The 22,425-nt window shown below is 27.3% G+C and overlaps 1 protein-coding gene across 1 annotated transcript in view; it reads right to left on the bottom strand.

The window, feature by feature from the left end:
- Hil (peptidase hillarin) overlaps window positions 1–20,101 on the bottom strand; it is a 48,950-nt gene extending 28,849 nt beyond the window's left edge. The window contains exons 1-2 of the mRNA XM_088037216.1: window positions 19,359–20,101; window positions 3,654–3,904 (exon numbers count right to left, since the gene is read on the bottom strand). Coding sequence (XP_087893342.1) covers window positions 3,654–3,904; window positions 19,359–19,719 — 612 coding nt within the window. The 5' untranslated portion in view covers window positions 19,720–20,101. The remainder of the gene's footprint in view (window positions 1–3,653; window positions 3,905–19,358) is intronic.
- Between the last annotated feature and the right edge of the window lie 2,324 nt (window positions 20,102–22,425).

The raw sequence follows: 22,425 nt of genomic DNA, 5'->3' as shown, positions 1-22,425 counted from the left end.
TAAAAAAGCTCAAATTTTGTCCTTTCTGCTTTATGTATATCTTTGAAATTTGGCACAGTTTATAAACAGGTTAAAATTAGTAATTTTCCCAAATTTGATAACAGTAGCGTAAAAATTTCCAGAGATCCAACCCTTAACATGATTTTAAAATTTTTAGTTTACCCTGAAAATTAAAAATTCAAATTTTGTTTCTTCTGGTCTACGTGTAATTTCAAAATTTGGCACAGTTAATGAATACTTCAAAATTAGTACTTTTGCAAAATTTGATTACAAAAACGTAAAAATTGACAGATATAGAGCTCTTAACATGTTTTTTAATTGTTGGTTCATTCTCAAAATAAAAAAGCTCAAATTTTGTTTCTTTTGCTTTATGTTTATTTTTGAAATTTGGCACAGTTTATAAACAGGTTAAAATTAGTAATTTTCCCAAATTTGATAACAGTAGCGTAAAAATTTCCAGAGATCCAACCCTTAACATGATTTTAAAATTTTTAGTTTACCCTGAAAATTAAAAATTCAAATTTTGTTTCTTCTGGTCTACGTGTAATTTCTAAATTTGGCACAGTTAATGAATACTTCAAAATTAGTACTTTTGCAAAATTTGATTACAAAAACGTAAAAATTGACAGATGTAGAGCTCTTAACATGTTTTTTAATTGTTGGTTCATTCTCAAAATAAAAAAGCTCAAATTTTGTCCTTTCTGCTTTATGTTTATTTTTGAAATTTGGCACAGTTTATAAACAGGTTAAAATTAGTAATTTTCCCAAATTTGATAACAGTAGCGTAAAAATTTCCAGAGATCCAACCCTTAACATGATTTTAAAATTTTTAGTTTACCCTGAAAATTAAAAATTCAAATTTTGTTTCTTCTGGTCTACGTGTAATTTCAAAATTTGGCACAGTTAATGAATACTTCAAAATTAGTACTTTTGCAAAATTTGATTACAAAAACGTAAAAATTGACAGATGTAGAGCTCTTAACATGTTTTTTAATTGTTGGTTCATTCTCAAAATAAAAAAGCTCAAATTTTGTCCTTTCTGCTTTATGTATATCTTTGAAATTTGGCACAGTTTATAAACAGGTTAAAATTAGTAATTTTCCCAAATTTGATAACAGTAGCGTAAAAATTTCCAGAGATCCAACCCTTAACATAATTTTGAAATTTTTAGTTTACACCGAAAATTAAAAATTCAAATTTTGTTTCTTCTGGTCTACGTGTAATTTCAAAATTTGGCACAGTTAATGAATACTTCAAAATTAGTACTTTTGCAAAATTTGATTACAAAAACGTAAAAATTGACAGATATAGAGCTCTTAACATGTTTTTTAATTGTTGGTTCATTCTCAAAATAAAAAAGCTCAAATTTTGTTTCTTTTGCTTTATGTTTATTTTTGAAATTTGGCACAGTTTATAAACAGGTTAAAATTAGTAATTTTCCCAAATTTGATAACAGTAGCGTAAAAATTTCCAGAGATCCAACCCTTAACATGATTTTAAAATTTTTAGTTTACCCTGAAAATTAAAAATTCAAATTTTGTTTCTTCTGGTCTACGTGTAATTTCTAAATTTGGCACAGTTAATGAATACTTCAAAATTAGTACTTTTGCAAAATTTGATTACAAAAACGTAAAAATTGACAGATGTAGAGCTCTTAACATGTTTTTTAATTGTTGGTTCATTCTCAAAATAAAAAAGCTCAAATTTTGTCCTTTCTGCTTTATGTTTATTTTTGAAATTTGGCACAGTTTATAAACAGGTTAAAATTAGTAATTTTCCCAAATTTGATAACAGTAGCGTAAAAATTTCCAGAGATCCAACCCTTAACATGATTTTAAAATTTTTAGTTTACCCTGAAAATTAAAAATTCAAATTTTGTTTCTTCTGGTCTACGTGTAATTTCAAAATTTGGCACAGTTAATGAATACTTCAAAATTAGTACTTTTGCAAAATTTGATTACAAAAACGTAAAAATTGACAGATGTAGAGCTCTTAACATGTTTTTTAATTGTTGGTTCATTCTCAAAATAAAAAAGCTCAAATTTTGTCCTTTCTGCTTTATGTATATCTTTGAAATTTGGCACAGTTTATAAACAGGTTAAAATTAGTAATTTTCCCAAATTTGATAACAGTAGCGTAAAAATTTCCAGAGATCCAACCCTTAACATAATTTTGAAATTTTTAGTTTACACCGAAAATTAAAAATTCAAATTTTGTTTCTTCTGGTCTACGTGTAATTTCAAAATTTGGCACAGTTAATGAATACTTCAAAATTAGTACTTTTGCAAAATTTGATTACAAAAACGTAAAAATTGACAGATATAGAGCTCTTAACATGTTTTTTAATTGTTGGTTCATTCTCAAAATAAAAAAGCTCAAATTTTGTCCTTTCTGCTTTATGTATATCTTTGAAATTTGGCACAGTTTATAAACAGGTTAAAATTAGTAATTTTCCCAAATTTGATAACAGTAGCGTAAAAATTTCCAGAGATCCAACCCTTAACATGATTTTAAAATTTTTAATTTACCCTGAAAATTAAAAATTCAAATTTTGTTTCTTCTGGTTTACGTGTAATTTCAAAATTTGGCACAGTTAATGAATACTTCAAAATTAGTACTTTTGCAAAATTTGATTACAAAAACGTAAAAATTGACAGATATAGAGCTCTTAACATGTTTTTTAATTGTTGGTTCATTCTCAAAATAAAAAAGCTCAAATTTTGTCCTTTCTGCTTTATGTATATCTTTGAAATTTGGCACAGTTTATAAACAGGTTAAAATTAGTAATTTTCCCAAATTTGATAACAGTAGCGTAAAAATTTCCAGAGATCCAACCCTTAACATGATTTTAAAATTTTTAGTTTACCCTGAAAATTAAAAATTCAAATTTTGTTTCTTCTGGTCTACGTGTAATTTCAAAATTTGGCACAGTTAATGAATACTTCAAAATTAGTACTTTTGCAAAATTTGATTACAAAAACGTAAAAATTGACAGATATAGAGCTCTTAACATGTTTTTTAATTGTTGGTTCATTCTCAAAATAAAAAGCTCAAATTTTGTCTCTTTTGCTTTATGTTTATTTTTGAAATTTGGCACAGTTTATGAATAGATAAAAATTAGTAATTTTGCTAAATTTGATTGCTGTGACGTAAAAATTACCAGAGATACAACCTTTAACATTTTTTTTAATGTTTAGAACATCCTCAAAATAAAAAAGCTCAAGTTTTGTCTCTTTTCGTTTACAGTCAACTTTAAAATTTGGCATAGTTAATAAATAGATCAAACTTAGTAATCTCGCCAAATTTGATTGCTGTGACGTATAAATTGCCAAAGATTTAGCCTTCAACATGTTTTATTTTAGTTTTTAGTCCATCCTCAAATTAATTAGGTTCAAATTTTGTCTCCTCTGGTTTATACTAATACTTTTAAAATTTGGCACTGTTAATAAATAGGTCAAAATTAGTAGTCCCGCCAAATTTGATGGCTTTGTCATTAAAATGATTAAACTTACACGATTTTAAATTAAAAAAAATGTTTTTTTTTTCCCCCAAATACAGATTTCAAAAATTTGTTCTGAATTCTGTAGAATTTTCTATATCGCAGTTTTTGGATTATTCAAAAAAATCTTCTTTAAGAAATTGCCAGAACTTACCAAATAGCAATCAATGGGCTTCTCTCTATGCATCCGATACGACTTCTGCAATTCCGTCTGTTTGAGCGCGTGGGCTATGTGAAGGGCACTCGCATCAAACCGCCCATACTGGTAACCTGGCGACTCCCCATGATGGTTATTGTGGTACGACGTCGGACTGTATTGTGGTCCAGGATGTCGCTCACCCCCATACCCTGGCGGCGACGATTGCTGGTGATAATTTCCATTGAGGTGGGTCCGTACATGAAGAACTAAACCAAACAAAGTTGCATAAGTCATTTATCACTTATGCTAATTCGGCATTTGTGCAACCACACGTCTAGCTCCATTTCACGATAGAAAATATTTCAAGAAAATATCACAAGAATCGTATTAGGAATAATGAAAGTTTCTCCGTTACGACACATCCAGATAATAGGAAAAAACTTTCTATTACTCCCAAAAGTTCCCAAGAAAATTTTTGACCGCACGGACAGTGAAAGCTCTAATCCTAATTACGCTCGGAAAATAGCAATTATTGTTATTATTCATTCGGATACTTTCTTTCATAACTCGGTTTAGCGAAAAATCGAAATAATAAGTCCGTTTTTCCTAATTAAATTTCTATTAGCGTGGCGACCTTGCAGCACTCCTCCACTTTGGTTTTCAAGGGTCTCAACTTCTTTTAAGAAGTGTGGGCAATGCGTTTCTGTTCTGTCTGAAATATTTTCACAAATAAAAGAAGCTTGTGTGTCGTGGACATTTTCACTTGTCCTGCTTTACTTCGGAAAAACAAATTTTAGTTTAACTTCTCTGCGGAAGATCATTAGTGATGGTGATATTTCTTATTTGTGCCATTTCTTCTGTGTAATCAGTAATGACGATTATTGTGAAATATGGGTTGATCAAACTCTGCTTTCACTTGGACGTGCTGTTTTTCGCTTTTCTTGGCAATTGCTTGGTGTTTTAATTTTGGTTTTTCCGTTTTGTGTCAACAATTTATACACATTTTTTTGTAAAATCGTGAAAAACGATGCAAAGTTTTCAGGTCCTTAAATTCTTAAAATGTTTTTACACACGCTGATTAAAATTTTTAGAGAAACAAGAATTTTTTAACTAAATTAAAAAAAAAACTTTAGTTTTGTGTGTGTACTTTGGTAATTCTAGGACTTTTGAACTGTGTTAATTTACAAAATTAAAAAAACAAACAAATTTTGGATTTTTTAACTGATTTTAGATCTTTTTTTATTTTTTGAATAAACCGAAAACTGAGAAAATTGTATATTAAGGGTTGTAACCCCGGTAATGTTAGCGCCAAAACAACTAAATTTAGACTTATTTACTAATTGTGCAAAATCGTAAAATTATAGATCAAATGACATAATTTTTGGAATTTTTTATATTGAGGATGGACCTAAATCTTATGAAAAAATATGTTAAGGTTTGTAACTATATCAATTTCATGGTCAAAACAATTAAATTTAGCGATAATGATTATTTAAACTTAATATATAACTATGCCAAATTTCAAAATAATTCAGCAAAAGGTACTAATTTTGAAAAATTAATTTTTTTGATTGATCCAAAATCTGTAAAAATTGTCTATTAGGGGCTGTATCTCTAACAATTTTAAAGCCAAAGCAATCAATTTTGGCATAATTACTAATTTGGACTTAATTACTAAGTATGCCAAATTTCAATTATACAGCAAAAGTACTGATTTTTAAAAATAATTTTTTTGTGAATGAACAAAAAATTATGAAATTTGTCTATTAAGGGCTGTATCTCTGACAAAGCAATGAAATTTAGACTTATTTAATAACTGTGCAAATTTGCAAAAATATTTTTGGAATTTTTTGTTATGAGAATAAACCAGAAACTTATGGAAAAATAGATAATGGCTGTAATTTTGTTAATTTTAATGTCAAAGCAATTAAATTTTACGTGATGACTAATTTGAATTTGTTACTAATTATACCAAATTTCAAAACTAACAGCAAAAGGTACCGATTTTGAAAATTTTAAATTTTTTGAATAAACCAAAAACTAAAAATTGTCTATTAAGGGCTGTATCTCTGACAATTTTAACGCCAAAGCAATAAAATTTAGGGAGGTTACTCATTTAGATTTATTTATTAACTGTGCAAAATTGCAAAATTATAGATTGAAAGTAACAAATTTTGGAATTTTTTATTTTGAGAATGAACCTGAAACTTTTGAAAAAATGTGTTGAAGGCTGTAACTGTAACAAATTTAATGCCAAAGCAATCAAATTTAGTGAGCTTACTCATTTAAACTTTGTTATTAACTATAACATATTTCAAAATTATACAGCAAAAGGTACTAATTTGAAAATTTAATTTTTTGAATAAACTAAAAACTGGTAAAAAATATCTATTAAAGGCTGTATTTCTGATTTTAACGCAAAAGCAATGGAATTTGGGGACATTACTAATTTAGATTTATTTATTAACTGTGTTAAATTGCAAAATTATAGATCAAAAGTGACAAATTATAGATTTTTTTATTCTGAAAATAAACCTGAAATTTTTGAAATAATATGTTAAAAGCTGTAACTCTGTCAATTTTAATGCCAAAGCAAACAATTTTGGCGAGGTAACTAATTTGGACTTAGTTACTATACTAAATTTCAAAACTATACAGCAAAAAATACTTACTAATTTTGAAAAATTTTATTTTTTGAATGAACCAAAAACGGAAATCTGTCTATTAAAGGATGTATTTTTGACAATTGTAACGCCAAAGTAATGAAATTTGGGGAAATTACTAATTTCGATCTATTTATCAACTGGGCAAAATTGCAAAATTATAGATCAATAGAGTCAAATTTTGGATTTTTTAACTGATTTTAGATCTTTTTTTTTTAATAAACCGAAAACTGAGAAAATTGTATATTAAGGGTTGTAACCCCGGTAATTTTAGCGCCAAACCAACTAAATCGTAAAATTATAGATCAAATGACATAATTTTTGGAATTTTTCATATTGAGGATGGAGCTAAAACTTTTGAAAAAATATGTTAAGGTTTGTAACTATATCAATCTAATGGTCAAAGCAATTAAATTTAGCGATAATGATTATTTAAACTTAATATATAACTATGCCAAATTTCAAAATAATACAGCAAAAGGTACTAATTTTGAAAAATTTACTTTTTTGATTGATCCAAAATCTGTAAAAATTGTCTATTAGGGGCTGTATCTCTGACAATTTTAAAGCCAAAGCAATTAATTTTGGCATAATTACTAATTTGGACTTAATTACTAAGTATGCCAAATTTCAAAATTATACAGCAAAGTACTGATTTTTAAAAATTAATTTTTTGTGAATGAACAAAAAATTATGAAATTTGTTGACTAATTTAGACTTATTTATTAACTGTGCGAATTTGCAAAAATATTTTTGGAATTTTTTGTTATGAGAATAAACCAGAAACTTATGGAAAAATAGATAAGGGCTGTGATTTTGTTAATTTTAATGTCAAAGCAATTAAATTTTGCGTGATGACTAATTTGAATTTGTTACCAATTATACCAAATTTCAAAACTATACAGCAAAAGGTGCCGATTTTGAAAATTTTAACTTGTTTGAATAAACCAAAAATTGTTTGTTAAGGGCTGTATCTCTGACAATTATATCGCCAAGGCAATTAAAATTGGGGTGGTAACTAAATATAACGCACCATTAACCGTGCTAAATGGCAAAAAGATAGATCAAAGGAGAGAAATTTTGTAATTTTTGAAATTGGCGATAAATGAAATAATATGTTAAACGCTGTAACTCTAACAATTTTAATGTCAAAGCAATTAAATTTAGCGAAACTACTAATTTATATTTAGTTTCTAAATATGCCAAATTTTAAAATTGTACAGCAAAAGGTACAAATTTTGGAAAATTTAATTTTTTGAATAAACCAAAAACTGAAAATTGTCTATTAAGGGCTGTATCTCTGACAATTTTAACGCCAAAGCAATGAAATTTAGAGAGGTTACTCATTTAGACTTATTTATTAACTGTGCGAAATTGCAATAGATTAAAAGTAACAAATTTTGGAATTTTTTATTTTGAGAATGAACCTGAAACTTTTGAAAAAATGTGTTGAAGGCTGTAACTCTAACAAATTTAATGCCAAAGCAATCAAATTTAGTGAGCTTACTCATTTAAACTTTGTTATTAACTACAACATATTTCAAAATTATACAGCAAAAGGTACTAATTTTGGAAAATTTAATTTTTTAAATAAACCAAAAATTGATAAAAAACATCTATTAAGGGCAGTATTTCTGATAATTTTAACGCAAAAGCAATGAAATTTGGGGACGTTACTAATTCGGGTTTATTCATTAACTCTGCTAAATTGCAAAATTATAGATCAAAAGAGACAAATTATAGATTTTTTTATTCTGAAAATAAACCTGAAATTTTTGAAATAATATGTTAAAAGCTGTAGCTCTGTCAATTTTAATGCCAAAGCAAACAATTTTGGCGAGGTAACTAATTTGGACTTAGTTACTATACCAAATTTCAAAATTATACAGCAAAAAGTACTTACTAATTTTGGAAAATTTAATTTTTGAATGAACCAAAAACAGGGAAATCTGTCTATTAAAGGATGTATTTTTGACAATTGTAACGCCAAAGTAATGAAATTTGGGGAAATTACTAATTTCGATCTATTTATCAACTGTGCAAAATTGCAAAATTATAGATCAATAGAGTCAAATTTTAGAATTTTTTATTGTGAAGATCAACCATAAACTTTTGGAAAAAATATGTTAAAGCTTTAACTCTGTTAATTTTAATACCAGAGCAATCAAATTTGGCAAAAATACTACTTTGGACTTAGTTACTATCTATACTAAATTTCAAAATTATACTGCATCGGGTACTGATTTTGGAGAATTTAATTTTTTGGATAAACCGAAAACTGTGAAAATTGTCTATTAAAGGCTGTATCTCTGTCAATTGTAACGCCAAAGCAATGAAATTTGGGGAGGTTTTTAATCTAGACTTATTTATTAATTGTGCCAAATTACAAAATTATGGATCAAAAGAAACACATTTCGAAATTTTTTAAATTGATGATGGAACTAGAAATTTTTGAAAAAAAAAGTTAATACTTGTAACTCTAACAATTTTAATGCCAAAGCAATCAAATTTGAGAAGTTACTAATTTAGACTTATTTATTAACTGTGCTAAATTACAAAATTATAAATCAAAAGAAACAAATTTAGAATTTTTTTAAATTTAGAATGAACCAAAAACTTCTAAAAAATATGGATTGCTTATAACTGTTCATATTCATGCCACATCAATTAAATTTGTGGAGGTTATTATTTAAATTTAATCGAAAATTATGTCAAATTTTAAATTTTTAGAACAAAACCTACCAATTTTTGAAATTTTTATTTTTTGAATAAACTGAAAGTTGTGAAAATTGTTTATTAAGGGCTGTAACTCTAGTAATTTTAGTGCCAAAGTAACTAATCTTAGAGGGTTTACTAACTTAACCCTGCTTATTAATTGTGCAAAATTGCAAATTTATACATAGACCAAAAAACACAAAATTTGAAATTTTCCATTTTGGGGATCAACCAAAAATTGATAAAAATATGTTAAGGGCTGTAATTTAGGTATTTTTAACTTCACAACAATCAAATTTGGATAGATCAGTCGAATTACAGGGTTGTAAGTCAAACAAGATAATTTTTGGAATTTTTAATACCATAATAAATCCAAAATTAAAAAAAATATATATTTGTAAATAATAATCTTTAAGCCATGTCGGTCACTTTTGATAGATTTTTGAAAGATTTTCCGGGCCAGGATCTCCGAAACTTGGGCAAATTTTATAGTGAACTTTAGTAATTATGGTACTTTTGACGATAAAACAATGAAAATTGCAGAAATTACAAACTGGTCATCAGCTTATTAAATGTATCAAATTACAAAATCGTAGCTCTAAAGCCCACAATTTTATGATTTTTTTTTATAAAATCAACCAAAAATCTGCAATCACTGCAATTTTTGTGCTTTTATTGTTAGAAAGGTTTAATTCAACTAGTTATGACTTGCTTATCGACTGTGCTAGATTGAAAAATAGGCTACAAGACATTTTTTTTTAATTCTTATTTCTAAAATTACCTAAAATTTTATCATTTGATTGTAATTTTGGTAGTTTTTTGAATTAAACAATTTAATGTATCTGCGACTTGCTTATAATTTTAATTAATTACAAAAATAGAGAGTGAAATACAATTTTTTATTATTTTTCGTATCAAAAATGAACCAAAAATTTACAAAATTTTAGGTATGTAAAAATTGTATAATACTCACGTTTTGCTTCCAAACTTCAATAAATTTCGATTATTTAATTTCAAAATCGAATCTTTAAAAAGTATTCTAACATAAAAAAGTAAAACCATTTCCATTTCAACACATAAAATTACCATACGATCGAAAATCAGTTCAACCAGCTGTTCCTAAAAACCAAAAGTGAAACGAAACCAATCCTTTCGCTGTTTCGAAGTGACACATGTCCGCCACTTTTTCAATTCTTACGACAAATTTTAAGCGTTTAGAAACCATTTTCACTTCCCTTCGTTAATTAATCCGATGGAATTTTGTTATAACCGAAAGTGCGTAAAAATCCTCTAAAAATTTAGGTCAATTGGGCGGGTTTATAATTGTATTAATAACAGTTTTTTCATGTTCCGATCATTTGCCTTTCAAATCAGTGAGGAGGCTGCGATTAAAAACACGTATTTACCTTTCTACGAAGACGTGATGGCTATAAATTTCGTATTGATAACCATTTTATGAGTAATAAAACGCTTTTGGACAAGTGTTCGCTTTTTCCTTTTTTTGAAGCCACGAGAAATTAATAACAATTAATTGTTTCGGCGGTATTTGGCATATGAAATGTAGGTTAAATATTTATTCACTTTTTACAGTGTCGGCGTAGCTCAATGTGTCAAGGACGCCATTTGGTGTAGGCAAAACTCTCGTAATTTATACACAAAATATTTATTTATTGATAACAGGAACTCGTTTATTAGTTTCAAACTTCGTGACTTCATGGACAATGATCAAAGATGAATTTCGCTAAAAGTAGGAAAATAGTTTTAGTGAAATTAACTTTGGATGATCTATGACTGTTTCAAGGACACTGAATGGAAAGAAAATTTCTGAAAGTTTATTTTTGTGCGATTTTATAAAATGACTTTTGTTCTGCGGTTGGTAAGACTGATGAGTTAATTATGGTAAGAGTGGTACCATTAGAAAGTGTATTGAAGCTGAAAATGAGTGCCCTGCAGGGACATTGTTTATAGCTAATTGTCTTTCGTGTGGCAGTGACAATGACACTTCTTGCTGCTTGGCTTTGATATTTCTGTGTCGTTTATTGTTATCTTCTGAAGAAGAATCGGTTGCTCTCTTCATGAAGGTATTTGATCGCCTGAACACATTCAGAAATGTTCTAGAATATCATAATAATAACAATTCGGAAATATCGCTCTCCCAAAATCTTCAAAGATTTTGGAAAATTTCGTCATTTTGATAATTGTAAGTTAAGTTATTAATCGATTTAAACTTTAAAAAAAAAGCTAAGCGGATAAAACGAATACGAAACGAAACTTTAATATTAAATTTCTAAAAATTCTGTTCTTGTCATTAAAATCTTGAAAACTCGATGTTTTGGAATTAAAACTGTCAATATTACAGAAACTCAAAAATATTGTGTAACATTTTCGTTGGTTTGAAAATAAAAATTTCAAAAAATTTTGTTTTTTGTTCTTAAATTTTGAAATTTAACACAGTTGATAAAAATGTAAAAAGTAGTAAAATCCCTAAAATTTACTATTTCGTGTTTAAAACTGTCAAAATTACAGAAACCCACAGAAAATTTTAGAAAATTTTGGCTTCGTTTTAAAATAAAAATTAAAAAAAATTTGTTTCTGGCTCTAAAATTTTAAAATTTAACGGTCAATAACCATGTCAAAAGTAGTAAAACCTCCAAAATAGAGTTTTGGGGTTAAACTGTCAAAATATTACTGAAACCCTTAAAAAAATTTGAAAATTTCGCTTCGTTTTAAAACAAAAATTCTAAAAATTTTGTTTCTGGCTCTAAAATTTTGAAATTTAACACAGTTGTTAAACATGTCAAAAGTCGTAAAACCTCCAAAATTCACTGCTTTGGGGTTAAAACTGTCAAAATTACTGCAACCTGTAGAAAATTTTGGAAAATTTTGCTTCGTTTTAAAATAAAAATTCTAAAAATTCTGTTTCTGGCTCTAAGATTTTAAAATTTAGCACAGTTAATAAACATGTCAAAAGTAGTAAAATCTCCCAAATTCACTGTTTTGGGATTAAAATTGTCAATCTTACGGAATTTAGTATAAAGTGATGGAAATTTGGTTCGTTTTAAAATAAAAATTCTAAAAATTTTGTTTTTGGCTCTAAAATTTTGAAATTTTGCACAGTTGAAAAGCATGTCAAAAGTAGTAAAACCTTCAAAATTGACTGTTTTGGGATTAAAATTGTCAATCTTACGGAATTTAGTATAAAGTGATGATGGAAATTTTGCTCGTTTTAAAATAAAAATTCTAAAAATTTTGTTTCTGGCTCTAAAATTTTGAAATTTAACACAGTTAAAAAACATGTCAAAAATAGTAAAACCTCCAAAATTCACTGTTTTGGGATTAAAATTGTCAATCTTACGGAATTTAGTATAAAGTGATGGAAATTTGGTTCGTTTTAAAATAAAAATTCTAAAAATTTTGTTTCCGGCTCTAAAATTTTGAAATTTAACACAGTTGATAAATATGTCAGAAGGAGTAAAATCTCCAAAATTCACTGTTTTGGGGTTAAAACTGTCAAAATTACTGCAACCTGTAGAAAATTTTGCAAAATTTTGCTTCGTATTAAAATAAAAATTAAAAGAAATTTTTTTCTGGCTCTAAAATTTTGAATTTCGCACAGTTGAAAAACATGTCAAAAGTAGTTAAATCTCCAAAATTCACTGTTTTGGAATTAAAACTGTCAAAATTACTGTAACCCATAGAAAATTTTGGAAAATTTTGCTTCGTTTTAAAATAAACATTCTAAAAATTCTGTTTCTGGCTCTAAAATATTGAATTTAACACACTTGAAAAACATGTCAAAAGTAGTGAAATCTCCAAAATTCACTGTTTTGGGATTAAAATTGTCAATCTTACGGAAATTAGTATAAAGTGATGGAAATTTTGCCCGTTTTAAAATAAAAATTCTAAAAATTTTGTTTCGGGCTCTAAAATTTTGAAATTTAACACAGTTGAAAAAAATGTCAAAAGTAGTAAAACCTCCAAAATTCACTGTTTTGGGGTTAAAACTGTCAAAACTACTGCAACCTGTAGAAAATTTTGGAAAATTTTGCTTCGTTTTAAAATAAACATTCTAAAAATTTTGTTTCTGGCTCTAAAATTTTGAAATTTAACACAGTTGAAAAACATGTCAAAAGTTGTAAAATCTCCAAAATTCACTGTTTTGGGATTAAAATTGTCAATCTTACGGAATTTAGTATAAAGTGATGGAAATTTGACTCGTTTTAAAATAAAAATTCTAAAAATTTTGTTTCTGGCTCTAAACTTTTAAAATTTAACACAGTTGATAAACATGTCAAAAGTAGTAAAATTTCCAAAATTCACTGTTTTAGAATTAAAACTGTCAAAATTACTGTAACCCATAGAAAATTTTGGAAAATTTTGCTTCGTTTTAAAATAAAAATTCAAAAAATTCTGTTTCTAGCTCTAAAATTTTGAAATTTAGCACAGTTGATAAACATGTCAAAAGTAGTAAAATCTCCAAAATTCACTGTTTTGGAATTAAAACTGTCAAAATTACTGTAACCCATAGAAAATTTTGGAAAATTTTGCTTCGTTTTAAAATAAAAATTCTAAAAATTCTGCTTCGGGCTCTAAAATTTTGAAATTTAGCACAGTTGATAAACATGTCAAATGTAGTAAAATCTCTAAAATTCACTGTTTTGGAATTAAAACTGTCAAAATTAGAGTAACCTATAAAAAATTTTGAAAGATTTTGCTTCGTTTTAAAATAAAAATTCTAAAAATTCTGTTTCTGGCTCTAAAATTTTGAAATTTAGCACAGTTGATAAACATGTCAAAAGTGGTAAAATCTCCAAAATTCACTGTTTTGGGACTGAAATTGTCGATCTAACGGAAATTAGTATAAAGTGATGGAAATTTTGCTCGTTTTAAAATAAAAATTCTAAAAATTTTGTTTCTGGTCCTAAAATTTTGAAATTTAACACAGTTGATAAACACGTCAAAAGTAATAAAATCTCTAAAATGCACTGTTTTGTTAGAAATTGTCAATTTTACGGAATTTATATAAAGTGATAGAAATTTTTGGTTCGTTTTAAAATAAAAATTTTGTTTTTAGTCCTAAAATTTTGAATTTTAGCACAGCTGATAAACATGCCAAAAATTGTAAAAAATGTCCAAAATTCACTGTTTTGGGGTTAAAACTGTCAAAATTGCAGAAACCCATATAACAATTTAGAAAATTTTGGTTCGATTTATAAAGAAAAATTCTAAAAATTCCATTTTTTGCTCTATAATTTTTAAATTTACCGCAGTTAAAATACATGTTAAAAATAGCAAAGCCTAAAAAATTTACTGATTTGGAATAAAAACTTTTAATGTTACGGAATTTAGTATAGAGTGGTTGACTTTTTTGGTTCGTTTTGAAATAAAATTTTTAAATAATTCAGTTTTTGGCCCCAAAATTTTGAAATGAAAATAAATTATAACCATGTTGAAAGCAAAAACACTAATAACATCTCCAAAAACACTGTTTTCATGTTAAAACTTTCAAAATTACAAACATACATGAATGTTTTGCTTAATTTTAAAATAAAAAATCTACAAATTTTGTTTTTTGCTCTAAACTTTTAAAATTTAATTTTATTATTAAAACATTGATTCACAACAACACATAAATTATAATTCCCAAATTTTCAGAAATCTTTAAAAAATTACACTATTGATGATTCTGAATATTTTCTGAAACCAAAAACTTTAAATTTCAAAATTAAATATTTAAAAAACTTTGAATAACTTGAAGGTCTAGAATCTAATTCTCAAAGTTCCATGATTATTCATTTTTAAAAACGCACAAATTTAAATGAAAACCATATATTTCAAACATGAGAGCCTATAAATTCGTCTAACAGTCCAATACCGTTCAGTTCTTAGAAAGAAAAAATTTGTAGGAATTTCACGACTTTTGAGAATTGAAAAAAAATTATTAATCCGTGGAAACAGAATGAATAAAATATTTAAAACAGTATTTAATTAACTCGTTTCGTGATAAAAACACTCTGAATACCTCTGAATTACCAGTGCATGCCTGCCAACCCATTAATAATATTTGCATGTGCACAATATTTCGTTTATTAGATACATTTATCAGACATTTTCCAATTGTTGTCTTTTTAAAACACTTTTATTTGAACAGAATAAATAGCGCAAGGTGGGCAGGCCATCCATCATAGGCGGTCAGTATGTCAATAGTGTCATTATTATTTGTTCGCTTCAAAACGATATTCAAACATCAAACATAAACAATGCCATTATAGAAGGTCACAGAGAACAAAACAAATAAAGTGGATTATGTAGCCACAACTAAAAAAGGAATAATCCTTCTAAATCGCCAATTAACATTGCAGCAGAATGGGTCGTTAACACTAAGTTATTCCGTCATCTTAGGAGTTAGTTAATTTGTGGTCAAAGGTGACGAGTATCACAAGAAATTTCGGAAAAACTTCGACTTGTTCTTAAGAGTGTCTCTTCACACACTTGTTACATAAATGACATTGCACTTTGGAGGATAATTTATTATAATAATGCACTTTAATGGAAACGTTATCAAAATTGATAAACGTCTCTTCTATAATCAAAGAACACGTCATTTGTCTGTTTGAGTCTAACTGCACTATCCGGTAATTAAGTCATTAAAGTAACTAACAAATGGCAAAATGGCCGCGTCAGTAATAAGTTCTAATTGCAAATGTCGGTGTGATTTAGTAGTAATGATTGAAAAAATTGACGTTGAAGAAAGGCGTGAGATTTCTAAATGCTGTGGTTTTTAAATTAAAATTTTCGGACTATCGGAATTTTCATATTTTGGTTCGTTGTAAAATAAAAAGTTCAAAAAATTTTGTTTAGGGTTCTAAAATTTTGGAATTTAGCACAATCGATGAACTTGTCGAAAGCCGTAAATCCCTCAAAAATCACTCTTTTGGTGTTAAAATTCTCATTACAAAATTTGTGGACATTTTTAGTTCACTTCAAAATAAAAATTTCTAGAAATTTCGTCTTTTGTTCTAAAATTTTGAAATGTAGTACAGTTCATGTCCAAAGTGGTAAAACCCCCAAAATTCACTGTTTTGGGGTTAAAACCGTGATAATTATAGAAACCCATAGAAAACTGTGGTAAATTTTGCCCAGTTTTAAAAGAAAATTTTCCAAAAATTTCGTCTTCTGTTCTAAAATTTTGAAATTTAAGACAGTCGGTAAACATGTCAAAAAAAATAAAATCTCCAAAATTCACTCCTTTGGGATAAAATCTGTCAATTGTACAGAATTTAATATGAAGTGGTGAACATTTTTGATTCATTTCTGAAAGAAGTTTCCCAAATATTCTGATTTTTGTTCCAAAATTTTAAACTTTAGCACAAGTAATAAACATGTCGAAATAGTAAAACTTTCAAAATTTACTGTTTGAGAGTTAAAACTGTCAAAACAAAACAGAAGCTCAAAAAAATTGGGTAAGTTGATGGTTTCAAAGTAAAAAATTCAAAAAAATTTGGTTTTTTGCTTTAAAATTTTTAAATTTAGCACATTTAATTAACATGTCAAAAGGAGTAAAATACTAAAATTCACTGTTTTGAGATCAAAACTGTGAAAGTTACAGAATTTAATATGAAGTGGTGGACATTTTTGGTTCATTTCTAAACAAATTTTCAGATTTTTGTTCTAAAATTTTAAACTTTAGCACAATTAATAAACATGTCAAAAATAACAGAACTTTCAAAATTCACCATTTTGAGTTAAAACTGTCAAAATTACAGAAGCACAAAAAAAATGTGTAAGATTTTGATTATTAATTAACACGGCAAACGTTGTAAAACCTGCAAAATTTACTGTCTTGAGATTAAAACTGTGAATTAAATATGAAGAGCTGAATATTTTTGGTTCGATTATAAATAAAATTTTCTAAAAATTCTGATTTTGGTTCTAAAATTTTGAATTTTAGCACAATTAATAAACATGTCGAAAATAACAGAATTTTCAAAATTCACTGTTTTGAGTAAAAACTGTCAAAATTTCAGAAACGCAAAAAAATTGCATAAGATTTTGATTGGTTTCAAAATAAAAATTTCTAAAAATTTTGTTTTTTTGCTCTAAAATTTTAAAATTAAGCTTAATTAATAAACATGTCAAAAATAGTAAACCTCCAAAATTTACTGTTTTGGGGTTAAAACTGTTAAAATTACAGCAACTCAAAAAAATTGTGTAAGATTTTGGTAGGTTTCAAAATAAAAATTTCTAAAGATTTCGTTTTTTGCTCCAAAATTTTGAAATTTAGCTCAGTTAATTAAAACGTCAAAAGTAGTTAACTCTTTAAAATTCAATGTTTGAGATTAAAACTGTAAATGTTACAGAATTGAATATGAAAAGGTAAACATTTTTGGTTCGATTATAAATAAAATTTTCTAAAAATTCTGATTTTGGTTCTAAAATTTTGAACTTTAGCACAATTAATAAACATGTCGAAAATAATAGAATTTTCAAAATTCACTGTTTTAGAGTTAAAACTGTCAAAATTACGTAAGATTTTGAGAAGCTCAAAAAAATTGCGTAAGATTTTGATTAGTTTCAAAATAAAAAAATTCTTAAAATTTCGTTTTTTGCTCTAAAGTTTTAAAATTTAGCTCAGTTAATTAAAACGTCAAAAGTAGTAAACTCTCCAAAATTCACTGTCTTGAGATTAAAACTGGAAATGTTACAGAATTTAATATGAATAGGTGAACATTTTTGGTTCTTTTGTAATGAAATTTTCTAAAAATTCTGATTCTTGTTCTAAAATTTTGAAATTTAACACAATTAATAAACATGTCATGTCTAAAATAGTAAAACTTCCAAAATTCACTGTTTTAGAGCTAAAACTGTCAAAATTACAGCGACTCATAGAAAATTGTGTAAAATTTTGTTTCCTTTTAAAATGAAAATTTCTAAAAATGCCGTCTTTCGCTCTAAAATTTTAAAATTTAGCGAAGTCGTTAAACATGTTGAAAGTACTGAACCCTTAAAAAATTGCTGTTTTGGGTTTAAAATTGTTAAAAATTAAAGAATTTCAAAAAAATTGTGTAAGATTTTTATAGGTTTCAAAATAAAAATGATAAACATGTCAAAAGTAATAAAAAAAAATTATTGTTTTAGAATTAAAACTGTCAATGTTACAAAATTTAATATAAAGAGACGGAAATTTTTGGTTCTCATCAAAATAAAATTTTCTATAAATCGTGATTTTTGTTCTAAAATTTTGAAATTTAGCACAGTCAATATTAGTCAACTACCAAAATTTGTTGTTTTGTAATTAAATTTGTCAAAATTTCAAATACTCATAAAATCTGTGGAAAATTTTGCTTCATTTCTAAATAAAATTTTCTAAAAATTCTATTTTTAGCTCAAAAAATTAGAAATTTGGAACAGTTAGTAAACATATGTCAAAAGTAGTAAAACATTCAAAATTACAGACGATCATAGAAAATTATGAAAAAGTTTGATTCGTTTCAAACTTAAATTTTCTAAATTCAGAAAATTCACAAATATTTTTGAAAATGTTTCTGCAAAATTACTTTTTTATAAAGAATGGTACTAAAATCTTTGAAATTTATAAAAATGTTTTGTAACTTCCGAACAACAAGAGAGATTCCAATAGAAATTTCAACCTTTCCGATGATGCATCCTATAAAACAACAATAAAATGATTCATGAGTCATATATTATGCAAAATTATATTTAAAAATGATTAAAAATTGTGTTTTTCTCGAGAGATGACATCAGTTTTTCAATTTCCTAAAAATGTTTAAATATCCCGCCTTCCATTTTCACGGTGCAACAACAAAAAACAAAATTTCTTAAAGTAGTGCTGTCGTGTGACAATTCGCATTACCTAACCATACTTTTGAGCCAACTTGACAACTAAATTAAAAAAAAAAATCAAGCAGGACATGACTTTCATGAAATTTTATCAACACTTTTGATATCAATCATCAATCATTTGAGGTTATGTCATGTACAAAATGTCATTCAAATAAAGTGTCATTTCAAATGTCATTTTTCAATTGTATCAGTGTTACCAAATTAAGAAACAAAGTCAAGGCCTGCTGAATTTTTAGTAGTGATCGCATTTTAAATAAAAAGCAAGTTTATGGGTAGAGCAATGACACTGAAATTCCGAATTTTTTAGTGTTACGAATGTCAGTGTCAATGTTTTTTACGCATTGACCGTTTCAAATAGAAATGTTGTTTAGAAAATCAGTAAACAAGTAAGTCGCCTTATTAGAAGTCGTGTGCATATTCAGAAAGATCTGCAGAGAAGCTAACCTTGAAGTATAATAATAATTATCAACAAACTCACTTTCCGGTTCATAGATTCCCCTTCCCGGACCTCTAATTTGTTCATTGACAAAGTTAGATGACTTAGGTACATTGAGAGCCGATCTGATTCCAACCGAAGAACCATCTAGATGTCCTGGTCCAATTTTGGGTACATGACTGTTGCAGTACACCTCTTTATCCTCCTGTTTGTGTTGGTTGTTATAGTACGTTTTCAACGTCAATTTAGTACCACAAACCGCACATTTAAAACATCCACTATGGAAAAAGGTAAAATCCTTTAAAGGTCCTACACGATCCACTTGGTACACCGTCTCATTGCACCTCAAACAAGTACTTTCGTAGAAATTCGGGCGGTACATCGCCTTGTAGTTCTGCAGCATTTTTCCTTCGTACTGGGAAAAGACCGAAAATGTTAACAGAGCGTGGGATCTCGATCTTAACTAGATGAAAAACTGGCAAAGTCGAGCCAGCTGAGGCTATTCCAGCATGAATTTTCCGCTCCGGTTCAGCTGAACGCCCGTATCGCGAAAAAGCCCGGTGATTTCAACGATGAGTCAAGAGGGAAAACGCGATTTTTGTTCACTGGTGTCACTGCGATTTGGGGACTAACGGCCCAAAAGTCACCAGGCACTTGCCACCGTAGCCATGTTGGTATCAACACTACTGCGAAATGAAACTGAGTTGTCCGATTCCCCGCACCTTCACCCGTTCACCTGCTGAGGTACCATGGCGTGGTGGTACCATTCGAAGAGTGGCGATGGTTCTGGTGGGTTGCGCCGATGTTGGACGACCGGGGGGCTTCTTTACGAGGCTACGAGTACGCCTGCGGGTGTACTCACAGCCCACATACCATTCGCCATTCCTTGCACACCTATCTTACATCACTTGTTCACCTGTTTATTAAATATTTGACGGTGGTACTGGGCGCAATTGGTGCGCAAGGTTCAAAGAGGCTAATACGACTTTTAGGGCAGTATTTATAACCAAAAAAAATAAATTTAAGAAAGGATGTGTAAAATATAAGATTCTATTAAGTATCATCGAAATTTGGTTCCAAAATTTTGAAAATTTTGAAAGATTTTGAGAGTACCTAGTAATGCCTACAAATTTTATTCTCGAATTCCTAAAATTAGCGAAAATGCAAAACTGAATCGAAAATATTAGAAATTTTTAGTTCTAAGATAAAAAACCTAAAAATCTGATTCCGGTTCTAAAATTTTGGAATTTGACAGAGGTGATAAATAATAAAAAAATACAAATTTATTCTTGTATTCTAGAAATTTACGAAAATACGATACTTAATTTAAAGTATTAAAAAATTTCAGTTCTTAAAATAAAAATTTCTAAATTTTTGTTTTTGGTCCTAAAATTATATGATATATTTAATAAGCGTATCAAAAGTAGAAGTTGTACTAGTAATGCCCCCAAATGTAATTCTTGTATTCTTAAAATTAGCGAAAATACGAAACTTAATGGAGAAAATTGAAAATAAATAATAAATAAATAATAATAAAAAATTCTAAAAATTCTGTTTCCAGTTCGAAAAATTTTGAAATTTAGCAGAGTTAATAAGCGTGTCAAAAATATGCCTCAATTGTTTATTCTAATATTCCATGAATTAGAAAAAATACAAAACAATTGGAACTTTTTGGTTCATTTTACAAAGAAAAATTTCTAAAAAAAATGTTTTTGGGTTCAATAGTTTGGAATTTAGCAAAATTAATAAGCGGGTCAAGAGTAGCAACACCTCTAAATTTCATTCTTATATTCCAAAAATTAAAGAAAATACGAAACTTAAACTTGAAAATTGAAAATTTTGTATAGTTCAATTTCCAAATATTTTAATAAAAATTGTTTTTTGTTCTAAAATTTTGGATTTTGGCAGAGATAATCAGGGTCTCAAATAATAATAGTGATGCCTCAAAAGTTTATTCAATTATTCCATGAATTAGGAAAAATACAAAACAATTGGAACTTTTTGGTTCATTTCATAAAAAAAAATTCTAAAAAATTTGTTTTTGGTTTCCATATTTTAGAATTTAGCATTGTTAATAAGCGTGTCAAGAGTAGTAACACCTTTAAATTTCATTCTTATATTCCAAAAATTAGAGAAAATACGAAACTTGGTCTTGAAGATTGAAAATTTTGTATAGTTCAATTTTCAAATAATTTTTTTTTAATTGTTTTTTGTTCTAAAATTTTGGATTTTGGCAGAGATAATCAGCGTCTCAAAAATAGTAATGCTTCCAAAGTTCATTCTTACATTTCAAAAATTAAAGAAAAAACGAAACTTAATCTTGAAGATTGAAAACTTTTAGTTCATTTTACAAACAAAAATTTCTAAAAAATTAGTTTTAGGTTCTAAAATTTTTGAATTTGGCTGAGTCAATAAGCGTGTCAAAAATAGTAATGCTTGAAACTTTATTCTTATATTCAATGAATTAAAAAAAACACGAAACAATCTTGAAGATTGGAACTTTTTGGTTCATTTTACAAAAAGAAATTCTAAAAAAATTGTTTTTGGTTTTAATATTTTGTAATTTAGCAAAGTTAATAAGCGTGTCAAGAGTAGTAACACCTCTAAATTTTATTCTTATATTCCAAAAATTAGAGAAAATACGAAACTTAATCTGGAAGATTGAAAATTTTTAGTTCATTTTACAAACAAATATTTCTAAAAAATTAGTTTTAGGTTCTAAAATTTTGGAATTTGGCTGAGTTAATAAGCGTGTCACAAGTAGTAATGCGTCCAAATTTGATTCTTGGATTCTTAAGATTAGAGGCAATACAAAACTTACTCAAAAATGTAGAAAATTTTTAGTTCGTCCTAAAATAAAAAAAATCTAAAAAAATCTCTTTTTAAACCTAAAATTTTAAAACTTGGTAGTGTTCAAATTTCACTTTTGTATTCTTAGAATTAGCGAAAATACGAAACTTCATAGAAAAATTTTTTAATTTGTTCTAAAATAATAAATTTCTAAAAATTTTGTATCTAGTTCTAAAATTTTAGAACAATTAATTAGCGTCTCAAAAATAGTAATTTCTCTAGAGTTCATTTCTGTATTCTAAAAATTAGAGAAAATACG

The sequence above is a fragment of the Gnatocerus cornutus genome, chromosome 1, assembly GCF_029298725.1.
Source record: "Gnatocerus cornutus isolate USDA-ARS CGAHR chromosome 1, icGnaCorn1.1, whole genome shotgun sequence".
NCBI classification, from domain to species: Eukaryota; Metazoa; Arthropoda; class Insecta; order Coleoptera; family Tenebrionidae; genus Gnatocerus; species Gnatocerus cornutus.
This window is presented reverse-complemented; position numbering and strand designations above follow the sequence as displayed.